The sequence below is a fragment of the Falco naumanni genome, chromosome 10 (assembly GCF_017639655.2).
Source record: "Falco naumanni isolate bFalNau1 chromosome 10, bFalNau1.pat, whole genome shotgun sequence".
NCBI lineage: Eukaryota > Metazoa > Chordata > Aves > Falconiformes > Falconidae > Falco > Falco naumanni.
The window spans coordinates 19192826-19214845 of NC_054063.1; the positions used below are offsets into that span (position 1 = coordinate 19192826).

The 22020-nt window shown below is 47.3% G+C and overlaps 3 protein-coding genes across 3 annotated transcripts; 1 reads left to right on the plus strand and 2 right to left on the minus strand.

Moving 5' to 3' along the window:
* Window positions 1-4784: 4784 nt before the first annotated feature.
* On the plus strand, window positions 4785-5900 carry LOC121095191 (olfactory receptor 1052-like). The gene has a single exon (XM_040609676.1). It carries the CDS (start codon window positions 4785-4787, stop codon window positions 5754-5756), a length of 972 nt encoding a protein of 323 aa, XP_040465610.1. The 3' UTR covers window positions 5757-5900.
* Window positions 5901-8984: 3084 nt separating this feature from the next.
* On the minus strand, window positions 8985-14675 carry LOC121094800. The gene is made up of 3 exons (XM_040608871.1): window positions 13677-14675; window positions 11885-11960; window positions 8985-9940 (listed from the first exon to the last, which is right to left on the minus strand). The coding sequence occupies exons 1-3, from the start codon at window positions 14673-14675 to the stop codon at window positions 8985-8987; spliced, it is 2031 nt and encodes a 676-aa protein (XP_040464805.1).
* A 5240-nt stretch (window positions 14676-19915) lies between these two features.
* On the minus strand, window positions 19916-20863 carry LOC121095213 (olfactory receptor 1052-like). The gene has a single exon (XM_040609719.1). It carries the CDS (start codon window positions 20852-20854, stop codon window positions 19916-19918), a length of 939 nt encoding a protein of 312 aa, XP_040465653.1. The 5' UTR covers window positions 20855-20863.
* Window positions 20864-22020: the final 1157 nt, after the last annotated feature.

The following is a 22020-nucleotide window of genomic DNA, read 5'->3' on the forward strand; positions in this document are numbered from 1 at the left end:
GTACAGTGTTTCTCATTCTCTGGAGAAGTGGCTTAAACCTTGTTGCTGAAGGTTGCACAGGTAACGAAAAATGCCAGTTTTAGAGCAAAACCTGTTAGTGACTAGCCAACAAATCAAGCACAGGCTTGAATACAGGAAATACAAATTGTAAGCATTTGGATGCTTTGTAGACATCAAAAATCTGTGGGTCAGCTCTCTGCCAATTTAAAATGAGAAGCTGGGCTGGCTTCACAGGGGAATTCCTTTGACATCACTAAAATGATCCTGATTCTTAAGCCACCTCAGAAATTTTCATAAATGTAGTATGAAGGAAGGTGCTGTGCATAGAGCTTGAGCTGGGTGCCCTGCCTAACTCCAACTTGCCAGCGCAGAGCACCCAAAACTTTTAAGTCTGCTTCTCTGATCTGGTGGTTTTCACAGGGGCTCAGCCTAACCTTAATTCCAAGCCCTAAGATCAAGAACTTTTGGCAAGAAGCAGCCTCGAGGCTTCACATGAGGGCAGTGGTAGCCAGTGTGCTTCAAGAGAGTCATCTGTGCTCCCCCAAGCGTCAGTGCAGCGGGCACTTACCCCCTCTTGCAGAATCTCATCCAGAAAGCCAGTTAAGTGCTGCAGAGAAAAATCAAGATTTTAAAATCAATAGGCGGATGATGTTTTATCACCTGTTCTGTACATTTCTGTATTTAACAAGGCTTTTATCTGCCAGTATTTGTGCTTTCAGTCCTAAATCATTGTCACTGAGCCACAAGCTTTTGTCCCTCAGCTGGAAAAACCTGCTCAAACAGTTTAAGCAACTTCGAAAGTCACTGGTTTGTCTTTTCTAACGGAGATGAGCCTGGGCTGAGTTCTTGGCATAGTTTACCCAGAAGGTGTTGTTGGTGGCATAGTTTGAAATCTTGGCTCTTCTCAGACCTTTTCCTGGCCACCACATCCTGCTCCCTCTGTCCTTCCTCTCCCTCCCTTCCCTTCACCCCTCCCACTACCTTTAATTTCAAAATGCAGTAAAGACAAAAAACCGGGATTGTGTTTTCTCAGCATGTATTCTCTTAAATGTTTCAGTTATTTGTTCTAACAGGAGCTTCTTAATCCAGTATTTCTTATTTATCTGTGAATGCCTTCATTGTGACCATGTGGAAAGGTACAGTGAAATGGTTTTGTGGCAAGCGAATGAAAATTTATTTAAAAGAATATTTGGAACTAAGAGTCGGGAAAATGCTTACAGCAAGGAAGTAAACTTAAGTTAGCAGCAGGAAAAAGAAACTGCAGCGACTGTTCAGCCTGATCCTGGCCCCCACAGCTGGCTGCAGAGCCCTCCATCCCACCCACTTCTTGCTGACCTGACCAGCGTTTAGTTCATCGCCTTATTATGCATCACTTTATTAAAGTGACAAAAATAGCTCCAGGAATGAGACAGAAATAAATGATGAAACATTTCTAAAAAATTCTAAGTCTTTGACACCTACCTTTAATTTACCTAAAGGAACAAGGTTGTTTGTTGCCTGCCATTTTGTCAAGGGATGCACACAAAGAAACATTTAACTTAATATAATTTCTCCAATGAATCTCAAGGGAAAGCACAAGCAAGATTGGAGATATAACTCTGTGTTTGTGCACTTGGCTTGCACCGTTACACCGAAGCATGCGTTACGCTTTGTACCTTTGGGTTGGAAGTGCAGCTGCATTGCCTCCGTGGCTTCCCGTGGTGCGGTGTGTGTAGCATGCAGCTGCAGCCGTCACCTCCCAGCACAGGAGCCACCAGCTTGAGAAATGAGGTTTTCCTAAGTCCAAGCTGTAAAAACTTACACCTGCAGGGAGACAGCGATTAATGTCCGTGTTTTATCTGGTTACATTGCTCACACTTTCAGCTACCTTTAAATATATATATATAAACTTACACAGTTTAAGTGAAGCTCTAAACTTGCACAGTCCAAACAGGAGAATAAATCCCAAACCCTGGCATCCCACTGGGCGTTATTTAGCACACCCCTATGGCTGCTTTCCCACCTGCAGCTCAGCACAGGTGAAAGCTTCCCTCCCTCCATCTCAGCATGGAGCAAAGGCAGGTGAGCGAGCTGTGCATGCTGAGCTGTGCGGGACAGGACCCATGTCCAAAATTCTTCCAGGCTCTTCCAACAGTTTCTAATGATCTGTTCTGTGGCTGGCGTGAAGCTCTTTGCTCAGCTAAGATTTACTTCAGGGATTTTATCGGTGAGGGCCAAAGCAGTAAATAAAGCCAGGTGCTGTCCCCCTGCACAAGCCCTTTGGGGCAGCGTCATCACCATTTCTTCTCACCACCGGAGCCGCTGTGTTACTTGATTTCACTTCTGAGTGCCACATCTGTGAACTGCCGTTTCCCTCCCTGCATAGCAGAGTAATTTGAAGAACGGAGGAAAACACATCGCACCTCTTTCTGCCTTAGGACAATGCGTGTACATCATGTGTGACTCACAGAGAGATGCATCCGGGTGCTGGGTAAGAACGTAGTGTTACGGGAGAGCAAGACTGTGGCTACAGGCTTCAAACAGAGTACAATTAAACCCCACAGCAGGCAAGCCTGCAAATTTATCAATTCAGGGCAAAAGCTCATTAACAGACTATAGCTGAACTGTATGTTTTCCATATGTCTGAATGCTAGGCATTATCTTCAGGCTTTCTAAGTATGTGTTGTCATCTTAGTGTGATAACACCTCTGAGAAAAGATTTCAGAAGCTGCTTTTTTGCTCTGAACTTACATGAACTGAACAGGAAAGAGCAGAGGAGGGCTGCACTACACCACAGCGCAGGCACACCTGTAGCCTGGCAGCGTTCTGCAGGGCTCAGCCCAAGCAGAGGAAATCTTAGAGATTTTTTTTTTCCTCTAGGAAGAATAAAAACATGCTGCAGCGCCTAGAACAGCCTCCTGCTTCTGCCCATGCTGCAGTGGGAATCCTCCTTTGCAGAAAGCGAGAGCTCAGTCCCAGCAGTAGGGTTGGGTGGATCTGTTACGGGTTTTTGTAGATAAAGATGTTTAAGTGTTCTCAAAAAGAAAAAGTTCATTTAGTGGAAGGGAAAAGGAGCTGCAGCCAAAACCCAGGAATATCCTACCAGCTATTTCTGGTATGTGGGAACCTCATAAATATTTGTAAAGTGAAAACTCTGTCTGTAACAGAGATATAAGCAAGAATCTGGTTTTGTACCAGGAGAGTGGTATGCGGCAATGTATCTCAAATGTGAGATAGCCACCCTGATGGGAGCTGCTAACACCAAGAATGACAATTAACACATCCAGGGATGCCTGGTGCAGGAGCAAAACTGCCAGGCGTCATCGCCCACAGCATCCTTCCCACTCCGGGACAGCATGCTGCGAGAGAAATGGCAGTGTACCCTGATTCAGTAGGTCCCAGCCCAGCCTTTACAGTGTCCTTGGAAAAACTGGGAGGCAGCCGAGCAGGTGGTCTCAGTATTCCAGAGAACTAGTTTATCCTCGCTCCCCGCTGAAGGGGGGGAATTGCAGGGATGGTCCATGTGGAAGAGGTCTCAGTGATGCAGGGGCACACAGGTTTGCTTCATGTAGCTTGGATTAAAGTCTTCTTTCTCCACGGTTCATCCCATGTGCCACACCACCACCTGCTTGCCTGGTAGTTCATGTTGTTTTCACCACTAGGTCGGTTTTTTTCCCCTGACATTTTCCATTCTAAACAGATTTCCACTGCTGTTTATCACACTGATCTTAATTAACACCACTACCACTATTTATGCCAGAAGCCAGTCTTCCAGGCTGATGAAGGACTCCGAACATCTGCTGGGAAGTGTGATTAACTGGCACTGGAAGGGCTTGACAAGAAAAAATACTGTGTGCAAGGTGTTGTGTGGTTTGAAAACGAAGGCACCAGTTTTCTTTCTGCTATATGGAGCCTTCTGTTAAGCGATTTAATTTTCTTTTTTCCCTTCTCACCTCCTGAATTCCCATGAACACAGCTAACAGCTTTCTATTACATATATAACACATTATGTACAAATTGTTTCTTATTCATTTCACAATCATGAAGAGCAGCCTGAAAACGCCTTCCTCCCCTACCCCGAGTGGAGAAAAACATGTAAATAAGAGCCGAGCTGGAACAGATACAAAAATTAAGTGTACTTAACCCCTGTTTCACTGTGGTTTGCCACACTGGGGGAAATATTTTGCCCGTGCTGGAACCGAACTGGGTATCGACAAAGACCGGCAGCTCAGCCTGTCGTTGCCCTCTAGCACTGGGGTTTGCCGCAGGCAGCTGAGGGTACCCCCAAGCCTCCGCCACCAGCTTCCGAGTTGGTGTGGGCAGCTGGGGATCCAGGGAGCGGGTCAGAGAGGGCACAGCAGATTCAGGGCTCCCAGAATCATCCTGACTCCTGTGTTTAGTCTTCTCATGGGGAAAAATTAAATACCTTTCCCTTGTCTTCCTCCTGTTCTAATGAAATGAGATGGCAAGCTTGCAAATTCTTCACCCTTCTCCCATTTTCAAATCCTTCCATATTGGGTTGGTGTTTTTTTTTAAAAAAAGGAAAAAGCTTTTATTTTTTTAATTCAACCTCGTGGTTAAAGAGGGGAAGGACAGAATGCAATTTCTGAAAGGTTTTGGATGAGTTGCTCTGCCCATGAGGATTTGCTGAGAAGCTAAGTTGGATCAAAGGTATCTAAACTCTGTAGTTTGAATGAAGAGTGCTGGCTGGCAGCAGCTTCACACGCTAGCCATGCCACTGCTCTTTCCTATTTCACTGCTTCTCCTCCTTCCCAAACAGGCGTGCTGCTGTGGAACACAGCAATATGGCTCAAGGCAATCACACCACAGTGACCCAGTTTGTCCTCCTAGGACTAACAAGTGAGCCTAAGCTGCAGACTCCTCTCTTCATAATCTTCTTAATGATTTATCTCGTCACTCTGATGGGCAATCTTGGGCTGATAACCTTGATCGAGACCAACCCCCGGCTGCACACTCCCATGTACTTCTTCCTTTGCAACCTGTCTGTTGTTGATCTTTGCTACTCCTCTGTCTTTTCTCCAAAGCTGCTTGTTGGCTTCTTGATGGAAAAGAAAACCATTTCTTACTCTGCCTGCTTCGCCCAGCATTTCTTTTTCCTTGTGTTCGTGACCACAGAGGTGTTCCTGCTGGCTGTGATGGCATATGACCGCTATGTCGCTGTTTGCAACCCGCTTCTCTACACTGCTTTGATGCCCAGGAGTGTCTGCACTCAGCTGGTGGCCGGGTCATACATAGGGGGGGTTCTGAACTCACTAATCCAAACGTGTTGCTTGCTGCCATTGCCTTTTTGTGGACCAAATACCATCAACCATTACTTCTGTGACACTAACCCTCTGCTGAAACTCACCTGCTCTGACAACCACCTCAATGAGCTTCTGCTTGTAACCTTCAACGGAACCATTTCCATGTCTGTGCTTTTCATCATCATCATCTCCTACGTACACATCCTTTTCTCCATCCTGAGGATTAGGTCTGCTGGAGGAAGGCGCAAAGCCTTCTCCACCTGTGCCTCCCACCTGCTGACCATCACCTTGTTCTACGTGCCTGCAGGGCTGAGCCACATGCAGCCAGGCTCCAAGTACTCGGTGGAGATGGAGAAAGTCACTGCTGTGTTTTACACCTTGATCGTCCCCATGCTCAACCCTCTGATCTACAGCCTGAGGAACAAGGAAGTCAAAGATGCCCTGAGAAAAGCAACAGCAAATAAAGTTTTTGTGAGGTGCCTGCTGACCAAAGTGACCCAAACCAGCCGATAAAACTCCTACTGTTTCCCTTTTTAACTAGTCTAATGTCAGCTGCCCAGAGGAATAAGGAACCACCTATTCACAGAAGCAGGTACAGCACATTTTAGCCATGCTTTAAACTCTGCAGAGACTCAATGTTAACAAGCATCCTGTCATTACGGGCCTCTGATAATATTTGCTTGTCTTCTCTTGTGGTTTGTTTTGGGTTTTTCTGTGAAATTATGTAGTATCATAGCAGGTGGTAAAAATAAACTCATAAGGAATTCCCCTCTTCAGCTTAGCTTCTTAAGAAGTTGCACTGATTCAAGCAGGGGTTCCTCCAGGGCAAGTTCAGGAGAACTGGAGGCTTTGGGGGAGGTATATCCAAAAAAACCCAGCTCACTTTGGGCTAATTACAAGGGGACAAGGGCGGGGGGGAAATCTCATTTGCTTCCAGGGCAACGTGCCATGGAAAGTAAGGAAAGGGAGGAGGAGCAGAGCCCACTGAGCTGGCAGGGGATGAGAGCAGCAAGTGCTGAGATGTGGCATCAGGGAGATGATGTGATGCTGAGCAGCCCGGAGGCAGCACAGCCGTGTCTGTGCTGGAAAACCTCTACTGCTTTGCCTCCAGACCCGGAGGGGGCTTCCACCCGAGCTGCTGGGGTGTCCTGCTAAGCTCCCAGCACCACCCCTGGGGCTTGCGCATCCAGCTCTGCCTCGTCTCTGCCTGTACCTGACAGCATCACAGCCCCTGCGTGGATCTCACCCTACACCCTGCTTCCTGCAGCTGCCAGGCACCCAGCTCCAACGGGTTTGCTCTACTGGAGAGAAATGGGCTTCACCTCACCTGCACCTTACATCTGTTTTAGGAAGAGAAGCAACAGCAAGCAATGCTTCTCCCTGTTGGCAAGGGGTTTAGCATGACTGAATGTAACTAGCTATAGAAAAGTATTTCCCCCCCATTTTCTCATCATGGGGCTGTGGTCAGTGATATTTCCCCCCAGCTGACTCTTCCCCCAAGGCAGCTGCACAGCTGAGGAGGTACCACTGCGGGATGCTGCAGGATTTCCTGCTCTCCAAAGCAGAAGTGGCTGACTACAACCTGTTAGAGACCTTTAGCAACGAGGGCTGGGATCCCAGGTCCCCACAGAAAGAAGAGGGCTCAGCTGTCACTCAACGTCAATTTGCACATGGTTGCACCGGATTTAGCCCAAACACTTTTTTTTTCATAGCTAAACCAAAAGATAAATACCCCTAGCATGACTTCTTTTAGATAGTCATAGAAATCACAACCTAAGCACACCCACTGTATTATTATACCAATAATTCAAACTTGGTTTTGCTCAGGTGTGGACGCCTGATACAGAGGAAAATAAAGTCCACCCAGAGCAGGCAGCTGAGCAGGAAAGGTACAGACACAGACCAAGGGGCAGATGGGAAGATCTTTAGAACACTTACCTTTCATAAAAGCTTGCTTTACCCTTAGCTTGGACACTGGAGGGTCTTGCCCCACATTGTTTGGCTGTTTGCATGATGCAGCATGGCTCAGGGAGGACAAGTCGCTCCCTGAGGGAAGGCAAACTGGGAGCTGAAGGCAGCCACAACACGGGGCACCGTCCCACAGAGCCCAAGCACAGCAGCAGCTCCCATCAATAGCACAGGGGAAACCAAGGGGCAAATTCAAGCCCAGGGCCAGCTACAGCACAGCTCCAAAAACAGTCAGATACCCAGGGCTGAGCTTAAATAGTGCCCCAAGCCTGGGGCAGAGGGTGGGGGCGGATGTCCAGGTGATGCTGGCCATGGCAGTTACCATGATGCCACTTCCTGATGTCCTGGGGAGAAGAGAACTGGTATTTTTCCCCCACCCGGTGCCCTAAGCACAGCTAGAGCAGAGTATCCAGCATCCTCTGCTGTACGCCCCGCACAGAGGAGAGATGGATGGGGCAGAAGGGAGCACGGAGCTCCTCTGCTGTGCGTTAACAACTCGCATCCCTCCCTCTCACCCCACCCAAACAGAGACCGTGTTCTCTGTTTCTCAGGGAAATTGTCCAAATGCCAGTACTGTTCATGAAAATTCCATCAGAAATATTGATTAAAAGCTTTACAGCATTTCACTTCACCTTACAGCTGGTTTTAACTGGTTACCATTGCATTCATTCATTATTCCTTACGGTTCTTTCAGGAAGACTACAGTTTACAAAGGTGCTTATTTTAGAACATAAAATGTATTCACTTTATCATGATACAAGCTCCAAGTTCTTTGCAGAAATTGTATAGTTCATTAAACTTAAAAGGTGTATCTTGATTAAATGCGGAAAAACCTTTGTCTACTGTTTCCTTTAGAGCATCTTCCACCTCAGCCACGCGACGACGTACAGCAGAGTCATAACTCGGTCAAACCACGGACCATCGAAAAAGGAAAAGATCAGTAAGTGTAAAGGCAGGGCATCCCAAGAAGGTTCTGGCTGGAACACACTCCTGGCAACGTATGTACGTGCACCCCCAGCCAGTCGTTAGCACGGGTCCAGGTCCCCTGAGCCGATGCCATGCCTTTGTGCTCTCACGCGATTCTTCTATACTTTGGGTCACAAATGTCACCTGGGGTCACAGCTGGACCTTCACCGGGATGGCCACATTCCACGCTGCCTATTGCCAGATCACTCACGTTGCTTAAACATAATCCTCTTGCCAGGATCACTGCCAGCAGGATCCTGCAAGGATCCTCCTTATGCCCTTCTACACACAGCTGCTGTTTCCCACTTTACAAAGGGACTTCACCGATCCCTGGCTTGGCAAAGCCTCGGTAAAAGCAGATCCAAAACTGCTCCTAGAAAAATCCAGAGAGCCTGGGTCACGTTGCAGATCTGCATATATCACTGGCTTAACTAGATCCTCTGCTCTTCAAGCTTATTTGGGAAAAATTATTATCCAGCAGGCAATGGGAATATTACTAATAGTTTACCTCCCATTGCAGCATCCTCCTTGTGGGCAATATTTCCATTTAACACAGTTGAGACACAAAACATCATGGTACCGTTTCAGTTTTGCCAGGAAAGCACTGACAATCGTTTAAATTAATTACTGTAGGCTCATGCCACGATGAAAATAAGCCGAAGTCATTTGAGGAGCCTGATCCGTCACACTGGCTCCCCACACGCTGTACTTGCCATGGGATTTCCCTATGTGTGAGCAGCGCAATAATGGCCAATAACGCATATTCCTTTATTACCTCCCAAGTACCGAAGAGCTGCAAATGCCTTTTCAAAGCCTGGATAGATGGGGCACCAGCTTTCGCACCCACAGGCGCCTCAGGGCCCCCTTCACCTCCTTGTTCCTCAGGCTGTAGATGAAGGGGTTGAGCATGGGGGTCAGGGTGGCGTAACAGACTGAGGCCAGCTTCGCTTGGTACCACCGGCTCGCCTGGTGAGGCTGGACATAGGCGAGCACCGCCGGCACATAGAAGACGGTGATGGCAACCAGGTGGGAGGTGCAGGTGGAGAAAGCTTTAAGCCTCCTCCTGACCAAAGGGATTTGCAGGGCAGCATGGAGGATGTAGGTGTAGGAAACCAGGATCATCAGGGAAGAGCCCACGGCGTTAAGCCCAGCGTTGAAAACCTGCAAGATCTGGTTTGCACGGGTGTCTGAGCAGGAGAGCTGCAACAGGGTGGGTAGCTCGCAGAAGAAGTGGTTGATGCTTCTGGCCCGGCAGAATGACAGCCTCCCCGCCAGGATGGTGTGCGCCAGGGAGCTGAGTAAGCCCATGGTGTACACCAGCACCATCATGCCATAGCAACGCACCCTGGACATGGCAGTGGTGTAAAGCAGCGGCTTGCACACAGCCATGTACCGGTCATAAGCCATCACCCCCAGGAGGAAGCACTCACAGATCATCAAAGCTACAAAAAAATATACCTGGGCCAAGCAACCCAAAAAAGAGATGTGGCTTCTCCCCAGAAGGAAGGTCTCCAGTGCTTTTGGGACAACAGTAGAGGAGAGGCAAAAATCTACGAAAGATAAGTGGGTCAGGAAGAAATACATGGGGGTGTGGAGCTGGGGGTCGGTGTTAATGAGCAGGATCATCATCAGGTTCCCCAGCACCATTAAAACATACAGGCATAAGAAAATTGTGAAGATGGTGGTTTGTAGCTCTGGGGCATCAGAGAAGCCCAAGAGGATGAAGCCAGACAAGACGGTGAAGTTTTCTCCACCCATCATTTCTACAGGTTAGGTGAATTTGCATAGAAATAAAATGAATCAATGAAATAAATCCCTAGGAGAGAAATACTGTGGAAACATTGGAATTTAATCTGTAAACCAAATGTGATAGGAAGTGGTGGGAGTTTTTTTAGAAAAATACAAGGCAACTATTTCTGTCTTTGTCCCAAGCTTTGAAGTCAAACAGGTAAAGGAGCTAATTACACAGTCAGATATTAAAAAAGAATAATTCTACATTATTTATATGTACTAATGATACACTAAGACATATCAAAATGTTTATCCAAGTGTAAAAAAATGAAGTCAAATAAGCACATTCCAAAATGTGGCAAACAGAGAAGATGTGTATTCTCACCACTGATTTCTGGAAATTTTAGGGATTTTTTTTTTCTCTTTTCTTTTTTTCTTTCCAGACTGGATCAGTGCTCTTCTGTGGCCTCATTAGTTCTGGTGCAGCCTTTTCATCATGAAACAAAGCCATGCACTTAAAATAGTTGGTTTGGGGGGGGAGGGGGTTAATTTCTAAATTTATCTGCCTTTGAAGAACCCCCCTGTGTGCTGGGTGGGAGGTGGAGCCATGGTATCATCTTCAGCACAGCTTTGCTTTGATGGCAGGGAGCTTTCTATGACCAACTAGCAGCCTTCAAATGTATCATATATACACCAAACTTTTTAAAGCTTCACCTTGGATTGCCCCATCTCTCCCATTCAGCCCCTCTGCAGATGAATTATCTGGTGGAAGATCTACCTACAGATGTCTGCAGCGCAGCTGAAACATCCCTAGATCAGCCATAGATGGGGTCAGGAGTGTGGTTTTTTGAAGGAAACCTCATAACCCCTGCTGGGGCACAGGGTTCATGCCATGGATGCTCTTGGAGAGCATAGATGGGCTTCCTTTAGATGCAGCTGCTGCAGTACATCCCAGCCACGGAACAGCATCTGCTCCCCCAGGACAGGCTGAATTAAAAAAACCACAAAAGGCTGAAGTGAGTGCAGGAGGGTAATTCAGTCCTAGTGGCAATTGCTTTACGCTACCAACCTCAGACCTTCTTGGTCAACGTCGCTTGGTAGTGGAGACGTTGCTGCAGCTCTGTCCGGATGACTGGTACCCTGGAGGCACGCACTTCTCTCCATCGACAGCAATTTCATCACCAGGATCAAACTAACCGTGTCCTAGTGGTGCACGGGGCCATCCTGCAGAGGCAACCTGTGGCGACCAGCTCATACGTGACCTTGCAGCCCCAGAGAGGACAATCACACTTGAAACAGCTTCAAGGTGAAGACCATGCTAAATATTAAAATAACATGTCAATATTAAAGAAATTATTCTAACTAACAAAAATATTTACAGTCTTGCCAAGTACAGACGGAGCTCCACCTGAACATGAGCCCATGATGCTGGACCTCACAGAGCAGAAGCTTTTATCCGGAATGTTCTGCTCATCCCAACAGGACAGCAGGGAGCTGGCTGCTCTTCAGCCATGTGAGCAAAACAGAAGTATTAATTGGGCTTTTTTGTGTTTTTCTTGGGGGGGGGGGGGGGGGGGGGGGGGGCGGCGGGGGGAGGTCCCCTTTTTTTTTTTTGGTTTAGGTTTGCCAATTGATCATTTAAATGCAGAAATTAAAAAAAAAAAACAACAAAAAACCAGTGACTACCGTAACATGATTTTTTTTTAAAAAAAGGAATCAATTGGCTCCTTGGAACTTATATACCCATCCCAGCTCCCTCAAAAAGGGATTGGTGTGAATTTTTCAGGTGTTAATCAATACTAACATGCTTTTTGCACTATGAAGTGCACAAACAGCTGAAAAGAGAGCAGCCGAGTGCGGTGGAAGCAGAGTGCTTCGCAGCGTGCCTGCTCGTACCCCTGCACTTCCAAGTGTTGCCAGGTCACGGGCAAGGCAGCACAAGGGTCACCACCTGGAAAACTCAAACCCTTTTTTACCTGCTTGGTTGAAATGAAAGGTGTTGGCAGACGTGGTGCCTGCAGCTCCTCGGGAAGCCCATCCGATGGGTGGAAGCTGCAGCAGGAGGAGAGATGCTCTGGAGCAGGATCGCCCAGGCTGGTTGGCAGACAGGATTTATCCCAGACGAAGCATTACCTCAGGTGTTTGTGCAAGCTGTTCTCCCTCAGGACCCTCCTCCAGCTGATAATGGTTTTGACCTGCTCAGCAAAAGCCCCTTCCACCCCCCCCTCCCTCACGACTGCGCCAGCCCCTGCAGGACCAGCTCTCCTGTGCAGACCTGCCCCGGCTCCAGGGCCACCACCTGCTCTTGCAGGACGACAGCTCCAGGACAGTTTGCTGTTTATTTATCCAACTATCACAAACTTCTCTGTTTCAGCCTCTCCCTTTCCCGCCAACAGGGAAAGCTGACAGATCAGCTAGTGTTGCGTTGAAGGATGCTGAAAACAAACTGAACGGAGCACCACTGCTTTGAGCGTGGCCGTGGGGAGTCCTCTCCAGCGGGCAGATTTATTTCCATACACTTTACTGGTGACCACACAACAGTTTGCTCAAAAGCATAATTTTACACAGCTGCTTTGAGGATAGAACACAATTAACACAGATTTACCAGCTGTTTGTTGATGAATCCTGAGTGCCAGTATTTCCTGAAAGCTTCAGTTACCCAAAGAGACACTGTAAAACCATTAGTTTTTATATTAAATAAATATAAGGATGGGGCAGATGGGAGAGAATGCCAAGCTATGAAAGTGTGGGGAAGAAGGATGGAGAAGCATATAGGTGGCTTTAGATGTTTTTTATGTAAAACTTTTTTTGCCAGAAGATTCCAGATGGTTAGTCCTGGAGCTGCACTGGACATGGGTGGCAAAGGATTTCCCCATGGCGTTTAGCTTCTTTCTTCCCCATTCAGTACTGAGCTAGAACCAAGGCTTGTAAAGTGGGAAAAGCTATAGAAGGGGGTGGGTGGGTGTGCAGAGAAATAGGGAATAATCCTTACTCAACTTTAGGACCAAAAAAAAGAGATTTTAAAGATTATTTTTTTAAAAATATAGGGAAGGCAAAAGGATCCACTAGGAATACCTGCTGGGATAGGGTGTGTATCTGCAGGGTGAATAACATTCTTGTTCCATCTCCATCACGAGATGACCCCAGGCCACCAGCACCTTGGCTGTTCAGGGGAAAAAAAGATCCAAACCCCCCTCCCACCAGCGCTCCAGCTCTTTACAGGCCCAGTTAAATTCAGGGCAGAGCAGAGGCTCAGGTATGACTTGTCCCCATTTACCGTGAGTGCTCTGATGACCAGCACACCATCACAGCATTGATTCACACCACCTCACTTTGTAGTCTGGAGCTAAAAGTCCTGGAAAAATCAGTTATCAGCCTCCTAAACCCAGAAACATCACCAGAAGACATTGATTAATATCAGACATGAGAGACCAGACGCCGGCTGGTTTGATGCCAGCAGGGCAAAGCCACCACCTACATTCTTCCTTTTCCTCTCTGAAGCCCAAAATGAAGTTGATTATTATTTTTGTACCAATATTTAAATAATAAATAATATGTACGTCAAGTCTCATTTAAATAAGTTTCTGCTCAGTACAGGGTCACTGTCAGGTCTCAGGTTACCACCAGGAAAGGTCCTGTCCCTCCCAGCGCAGCACATATCCTTGGGTCGGGGAGAAACATGGGTTTTAGGTGTCCTGCTTCCAGGTGTGTTTAGTTCCTTCTTCTTGAAGGTGCAACACCTAACCTTTCCTCCCGAAGGTGCAATACCAAGCCCTCCTCACCACAGCAGCGTAACCCTCTCCTTTCAGCCCACCAGGAACCACAGGTGGACAAAGAGGAGATGACCCTACCTTTGGCTTTCCTCATGGCGTTCTTCACATCGGTGTTCCTGAGGGTGTAGATGAGCGGGTTCAGCATGGGGACTGCAACGCTGTACAGCATGGAGACCACCTCGTCATGGCCCAGGGAGCGTCCGGAGCCGGGGCGCAGGTACATAAAGAGGGAGCTGCCATAGTACAGAGCGATGGAGACCAGGTGAGAGGTACAGGTGGAGAAGGCTTTGTGCCGATCAGCCATGGAGGAGATCCTGAAGACAGTGGAGAGGATGGACAAGTAGGAGGCTAGGATGAAGACTGTGGTGCTTAGCACATTGAACCCCACCACAGCAGAAACAATCGCCTCATTGACATGGGTGTCAGAGCAGGAGAGGGCTAGCAGCGGTGGGCCGTCACAGAAGAAATGGTTGATCCTCTTGGACCGGCAGAACGGGAGATGAAAGATGGAAACCGTGTGTATGGTGGAGCTGATCACACCAGCCAAGTAGGCACCAGCCAGCATCCCAAGGCAAAGGCGCTGGGACATGACCGCAGAGTAGAGCAGGGGGTTACAGATGGCCATGTAGCGATCATAAGCCATAGCAGCCAGCACGTAGCACTCAGTGGTGGCACAGGTGGCAAAGGAGAAGAGCTGAGCAGCACACCTAATGAAAGAAATAACCTTCTCCTCCACCAAAAAGTTCAGCAAGGTTTGAGGGATGATGGTAGAGGAGTAGCAGATGTCCAGGAGAGACAAGTGGCTTAGGAAGAAGTACATGGGGGTGTGCAGGCATGAATTGGTTCTGATTAATATAATTACTCCCAGATTTCCCATTAAAGTGACCACATAGACAGCAAGAAATAAGACAAAGCATATCATCTGCAGGTCTGCTCGGTCTGTGAAGCCCAGGAGAATAAACATGGATGTAAACGTATTGTTACCTTCAACCATATTGAATATATAAGCAGTTCAGCTGCTTTACATCTTTCAGATGGAAATGCTTAATAGGCCAAGTCTGTCAATGATGTTGAGAATGGCCAGTTTCTGCCTCTCAACCTGTTACACCACTTTAAGTCAATGTTCTCCTCTCTCAAAGAGAATTCATCTTACCACAAGTTCCCAAGGCCAGCCTCCACCTCCAGCCTCAACACACAACCACCGGCGACATGCTTGGAAGCAGGTGGGTATTTTAAGGTGAGGAAGGAGGGCAACACTGTACCAGAATAAAGCCTAAATAAATTGCAGGGCTTCGTCGTAGTTCCCGTCAAGCCTTTGACACATGGAAGTCCATTATTTCCACAATAACTGCCAAGAAAATGGAATTATTTCTCATCTTTTGAGTGCTCCCAGTCCACTGTGAGCACATGAGGAGCAGGTATCTCTCCCGTGTCCCAGCAGGTATCTCTCCCATGTCCCAGGAACACCTCTTCCAGGTGAAAGCACTGGAAAACACAACTTACCTTAGCATAATTTTTCCTCATCTGGGATGGTGCACTAATTTTGCATGGTTTGCACTGGGTGGTGCACAAGGGTTTGTCTTTCCTCACATTGTTTTAGACATGATGCCTAACGTGGAGATAAAAGATAAATTAAGGCTTGTCCCTCTCCGCTCACCAGGGAGAAATCAGCAGCCCCAAAACTCACACTCTATGACAGATAGAACACACGCACATTGATTCTTCCTGGATAACATTAATCATTGCTTGACAGAGTTACACCAGAGAGCAAAGCAAGAGCACACGCTGCCTGCTGGCTGCCAAACAGACCCAAACTTTAAGGTTGTAACTCTGTGATGATCCTTTGCTGAAGGGGCGAGGTTCGTCTCCAGATCCAGACATCTCATTTCAGCCGTCCTGTGAGCAACGCTTCTGGTCTCCTGGTGTTATTAATGGGGGTTTCGAGCTGCTTTTCACTGCTCCTTGTGTTGATGCTGGAGGCGAAGCTGCGTGGTGCTGGAAGATGCGTTGCCAATAATGACAATCGAGCTGTTTGGGGCTGGGGCTGAATCCTCCCCCTCAGGCAGCGTCCTGCCTAGGTGCAGACTTCTGCTGCCGGTGGAGAATTGACCTGAATGTCACAATTAACTAAGGCTCATCTTCAATTTTTCTTTACCCAACAAACAAAACACTTTGTGTGAAGCCATCCAAGATGTAGCTATCAAACCCAAGAAGTTTTTGAGGCTGCGGGTTGTGCCACGCACGACAGCTGCCTGCCAGGAGTCACATCTCCCTGCAGCTTGAAGACATTAACTGGACTGGAGCTAAATTAAATTTAAAACCCATTTCTTGCTGCCTTGGATTAGGTATTACTCACGCTGAACAGGTGGGTGGCTGGTCCACGCTCTGCTGAATTGCTAACAGAGTATTTATCCTTGTCCTCCCAGGGAAAGGATCTCCATTTGTGGTACTTGCTTTCCTACCTGAATTGGGTAGGAACTTGCATCTCTTGGGCAAGCCAGTACAAGACCTTCCAACAAGCTGCCCTGGGACTCACTGAGCAGCCTTTCCTTAGTGTTTTCTAAGATTTAACTCACGGTATGGATAAGAGAAAGACTGGCTGCTGCTTACACCCTGCACCAGCCAGAGCCTCACAGTGCATCCTCCTGGTCCAGTCCAGACAGCCCACTCTTGTGGGGGACGTTATCCTCAAAATCTCAGTACAGGAACAAGGGGAAGGTGCCAAAGCTATAGAGCTAAAACATACCATTTGGGTAGCTGGGGGTTTGAGGGTCTTACAGCCCAGACTAGTGACTGCAGAAAAACTTGGTTAATGGGATGGTTTAAAATGTGAAGTAAAAGCAGCCTGTGCTCACGCCTCCAGCATCCCTCTGCTTTCTCAGGGTGATGGTTTCTGCCAGCCTGAGACAGAGCCGGTGAGGACAGGCTGCCCTGGGTCCTGGGAATCCTGTGGGAGCGGTGGGACAAAGTGGGATTTCTTCTGCTTTGCTCTCGGGGCCGGCTGAACCCTCACAGCCGTGCCCCAGCCTGGCTGGGAAGCCGTGTCTTCTCCCATGCAACATCCACCCACGCTTCCACAGCTTTGCTCTTCACAGCATTCACAGAGCCCAGGGTGAAACACGTCGGGGAATGACATCTTCACCTCGACGGACCTGCCAGATCAAGTGAGGGTCAGTGCCAGCCAAGCCCAGAGCGACCCCAAGAGCCTCCACTGCCCGGTCAATATACAGCCAATTGGGTTTTAAAATTAATGACAGCATAAGGTGTTGTTTGAACAATACCTGCTCAAAAATGTTGCCTTTCATAGTTTCACACATCCTAAAAAAATTCCAGAAGGTAGTCTTTGTAATATCTGTGTGCCATGTGCGATAGCTGTACTTGAAAACCTCTTACTCTTTCCCCACGGAGCAGCTCTTCTTGGAAGCATTCAATGCTTGGTACAGACTGCACGGGATGAGAAATCCAGCACTGCCTTTTTTTTTTTCAGTTTATGTTGATATTTAGAGTAAAAAAAGTAAATTCATTTTTCATTTTGATGTACCTGCCTTTATTTTTCAGCCAGAAACTCCTCTGATACTTTGCCTCGAAAGCCGCGAGGGGGCTGCACTGGCTGCAGTGCCTTCCATGAAAGGACCAAAGTCACGGCTTCATCTGCTCAAAAAAACCCCAGCTAGTAAGGAACATTCCTGGTTTTATCCACCTAGCACTCAGTGCTCTATAGCAAAGGGTGGGCTTCTTCCCTGAGAAGGCCACCGGGACAAACTCACCCAGAGTGGCCCAGGAGCAGGGTGATTATATAGGCAGCAGCATCCATCTAATGCAGCACCTGAGGGCACTGAGGGCAGCTGCCCACCTGGGACCGTTTAGGTAGCGATGGATGCAGTTTACATAAGTCAACAACAACAAATGAAATCCTTCACCTACGTGGGATAAAAATTCAGATCTCTCTATGTATTTTCATTTGCCTTTATCGTAAAATCTAGGATGGGTTTGTTAGGAAGAAAGATGTGCTGCAGGAACCCTTTCTGAGAGGGATCTGTAGATCTATAGGAAACAGTTGCTGTAGGAGGTGGTAATCTAAAAAAACAGGAATTACCATTTCAAGTTGGGTAGAGTTGGCCCAGATGGTTTAAGAGAAAAATAGTATTCGATAATCTAAATTTCCTACAACCTGAAACCTCGCCCAAAAATTGCATTAGGGGGGGAAAAATTAAATTGCAGTTTAAAGTATCATTTCTAAATGCAAGGGGAGCTTGGTAAGGGCGGCTTGTTCAAATATCTGACAGTGCCTGTTCATTTTTAACAGGCTCAAGAGCTGATGCTGAGAAAATCAGCGACGTGGATGGGATCAGCCATCGCAGAGGCAGCACCATGGGCTTGTGGTATTTAGGTGCTATTGCTCAGTTCCCACCGTTCACTACCCAAGGCTTGCTGGCACAGGAGGAAAAGGTTTTATCTAAAATAAAAAGGAGCGGCTATTTCCAACAATGTCCAATAGATGGTGACAATGTATCAGAAATCCTGATCGGTATTTTTCTAGCCACTTCCTTAGCATTTTCCCCTTCCAGCACTCCTTTAGTATCTGGAAGGGACAGTTACTTCTGCATCCCTTGGGGCTGACAACAGAGCACAAGGGTAGAGAGCAGGAACAAAAATAAATCATCCATGTATAAACAGGAATGGATTTTATTCAGAAGCAGAAGAAAGGCAACTTTTGAGAAGGAGAGGGACATCTAAAGAGCAGGTATATTTGTACGCTGTCACAGCTTGCCAGCCACAGTAAGAGTCAGCTTCAGGCTGGTCACTTTCGTATCAAAAAATAACATAACAAACCTAACCTAACATAACAAACATAACATAACATAATAAACATAACATAACATAACAAACATAACATAACATAACAAACATAACATAACAAACCTAGCATAACACGAAAACCATAACATAACATAATAAAATAAAAGCTCCATGTGCTGTGCAGGGTTACATCGCTGTGGGGGTTATTTTTCAGTGTGCGGGGGGGGTATTTTCCCCCTGTTGACAATACAGCTCACATCAAGTGACCAGAGGTGGAAAATCCCCACTCCTGACCCAGCCAAGCCTTCTCCGTCCCAGACGATCATCCAACTCCCCTCCCAGAGGAGCTTGTTAAGATGATTTGATCAGGGACAGCTCATACCTTTGAGTGACAAACTGCTAAAGAAATAGAAAAGGGTTTTTTTGCGGGGGAGAGGGCTGTGGTTACCGTTCCCTCTGGCAGCATTGCATTCTCACAGCAACCACAGGTTCCTACTCACAAGATGATGAAAAGGGGGAGCTGCCATTTCTGGCAGGAATTAGTTCTTGCATAAGAAATCAAGACCTTTTTTTTATTATTATTACCCTCATTTATTATTTTTTTGTTTGTTTCACGGTGTTTGGGAGTTCTTTTCTTCCTTTTTAATTCCTTTTCCCTGCTGCCTCTTGCCAAAGTGGAAATCTCTGGATGCAAACGCTACTGACAATATTATTGTCTTTGGTTTTAACAAACCACTTTGGGCATAAATTAGAAAACTAATTAGAGCTTTGTTTCAAGGCCTTGAAAGACAGAAATTGTGAAGGAAAGAATGAAAGGTGTATAGGTGCCTAAAAAGAAGTGACAGAGATCAGTTTAACCCTGCAGTTCAACTCAGCAGCCTGGTTTCCAACAGAGACCTGTTTAAGAGTTTATAATTTGTTCATTTGGCTTATGCACAATATCCCATCGCCATAAGTGCATTAAAACTTCAGAGTTTATCCATTTAGCTCCTGTGTTCCCATCCTTCCTAGAAGGAGTTTTTCACAGGAGCCGCCTCCCCAGCCCAGCCTAAAAATGATTGAGGCCCCAGATAAATTGGGGCTGGGGAGCAACAAGAAAAATCAGTGACATATGTGTGTTGGCATACACATTTAACACAAGAATATACTGCATTATATATAAATAAATAGCATAATATACATTGAATATAGTATTTTTATATATACACACACACTCACATATATATTGTTCATAGGACCAGAGACCTAAATGTCCTTTCTGATCAAAAATTATTCCATGTCCTGCTCAAAGCAGGGTTGACTTCACAGCCACATCAGGCTGCTCATGGCCTCATCCAGGCAACTTTTGAATATCTCTGTGGGCGGAAGCTCCACAGCCTCTGGGAGAAATCCCCATGTTACCCACATTCCTGTGTCAGGTTTTCAGGACGAGGTTCAGAGCCTGACTGTGATCCTTTCTGCTGTTCTCCTTAGAGCATCCTTCACCTCCTTGTTCCTCAGGCTGTAGATGAGGGGGTTCAGCATGGGGATCACCACCGTGTAGAAGACGGAGACCACTTTGTCAGTGTTCAGGGAGTAACTAGAGCTGGGGCGCAGATACATGAAGATGGTCGTCCCATACAACATGGTCACCACTGTCAGGTGGGACACACAGGTGGAGAGGGCTTTTTGCCTGCCTTCAGCTGAACGGATCCTCAGGATGGCGAAGGAGATGAAGATGTAGGAGACCAGAATGATGGAGATGGTGCTGAGCTCAATGACGCCAGCCAAGGAGAAGAGGATGATCTCATTGATGTAAGTGCTGGCACAGGACAGAGCCAGGAGGGGAGGAACATCGCAGAAGAAGTGGTTGATGACGTTGGACCTGCAGAAGGGCAGCCTGATGATGAAGGTCATCTGTATGATGGCGTTCAGGACACCCCCGATGTAGGACCCCACCACCAGCCACATGCAAAGCCCCGGAGTCATAACAGCAGAATAGAGCAGGGGGTTGCAGATGGCGACGTACCGGTCGTATGCCATGGCAGCCAGCAGGAAACACTCAGCTGTCACAAAGACAATGTAGAAGAAGGCTTGGCTCATGCAGCCGACAAAGGAAATGGTCTTCCTCTCCACTAGGAAGTTCACCAAGGTCCTGGGGGCAATCACAGAGGAGAAGCAGATGTCAACAACGGAGAGGCTGCCAAGGAAGAAGTACATGGATGTATGGAGCTGTGGGTGACCTTGGATGACGATGATTATCCCTGTGTTGCCCAAAAGGGTGATGGTGTAAATGAGCAGCAACAGCACAAAGAGGGCTGCCTTCATCTCCGCTCGGTCACTCAGGCCCTCAAGAACAAACTCTGCCACTGAGGTGTGATTCTGCTGGGCCATTCAGGGCTTCGTGTCTGCTGAGGAAGGAGAGAGCCTGGAAATGCAGGACAGTGCAAACCATGCCTTTATTTATTGGAACCGAAACTGATAACTTGATAACTGACACCCTGTAGAGCCAAGGTGCCCAGACCATGCCTTCCTAGGGTGCTAGAGTGGGATGGACTGCACTGTAGCCATCTGCTCTGAGCTCGTCCTCCTTCACAGTCCAAGGGAAGAGGAGGTCCTTTCTGGAGGGAGAGCATCCCGGCTTTCCCAAACACCTTCCCCGCCCTGCAGAGAGTCGCTGCGGAGGGTCTCTCACTTTCTCACCGTGGGCAGACCTTTGGGCAGGTTTATCTCTACTGCAGAATCCTGTTTTAGTACCTGCAGTTTGTTGAGGTCAACAGATATAGCAGCAGTTGGGGATGCAGGTGACACAGACCAAATCCCCAGCTCTGCCCTCGACCTCCGGGATTAAGTGCTTTTTCCACATTTGTTTCCCTTCCTCCCCATTTCAAACCGATCGTGATAAGGCACCCAGAACAGGACAGCTCTGATTTTGGCACTGTCTTCTGGCTATAATTGTAATATTATAATTTATACAATATAATAATATAATTGTAATAAAAAAATACTGCAGCTTTCCTTTTTTGGTTTTGGAAAGGACATTGAGGTGAAGGGGAAAACCGCCCGTCTAATTTGTTGAGTAGGGAGGGAGAGAGGCAGGGGGTGTTGCATGATCCTAAAACTCCTTCAGGACAGGAGGAGTTTAGTACTGCAGCCTCAGAAACCCTGGGGAGATGAAGCCACGGAGACCACGAGCAAAACTGGGGTCCAAAAGTGCTATTTTGAACCGGGGTAAGCATCAAACATTTCCTTGGTACAGTTTAGAGAATATACAATGAAGAGACTAAACACCATAAGAAGTATTTCCCCGCGGCACTCAGAGCACAGGCACTGGCCCTGGCGTTGGGGTCACCTGTATGAAGCATTTACATGGGCACCTGAGCCACCACCGCCTGCTGGTGACTTTAACCGTGCCTTGTCTTTCCAGAGGTGGGCTGGGAGATGGAAGGGACTGAGATGGATTTAGGGAGGCGATTTAAGTGCCAGGAGAGAGCTGTGAGTGTTTATGTATATGAACCGGCTGTAACGTATGGACTAAGCCTGGACAAAAGTGGGTTCCA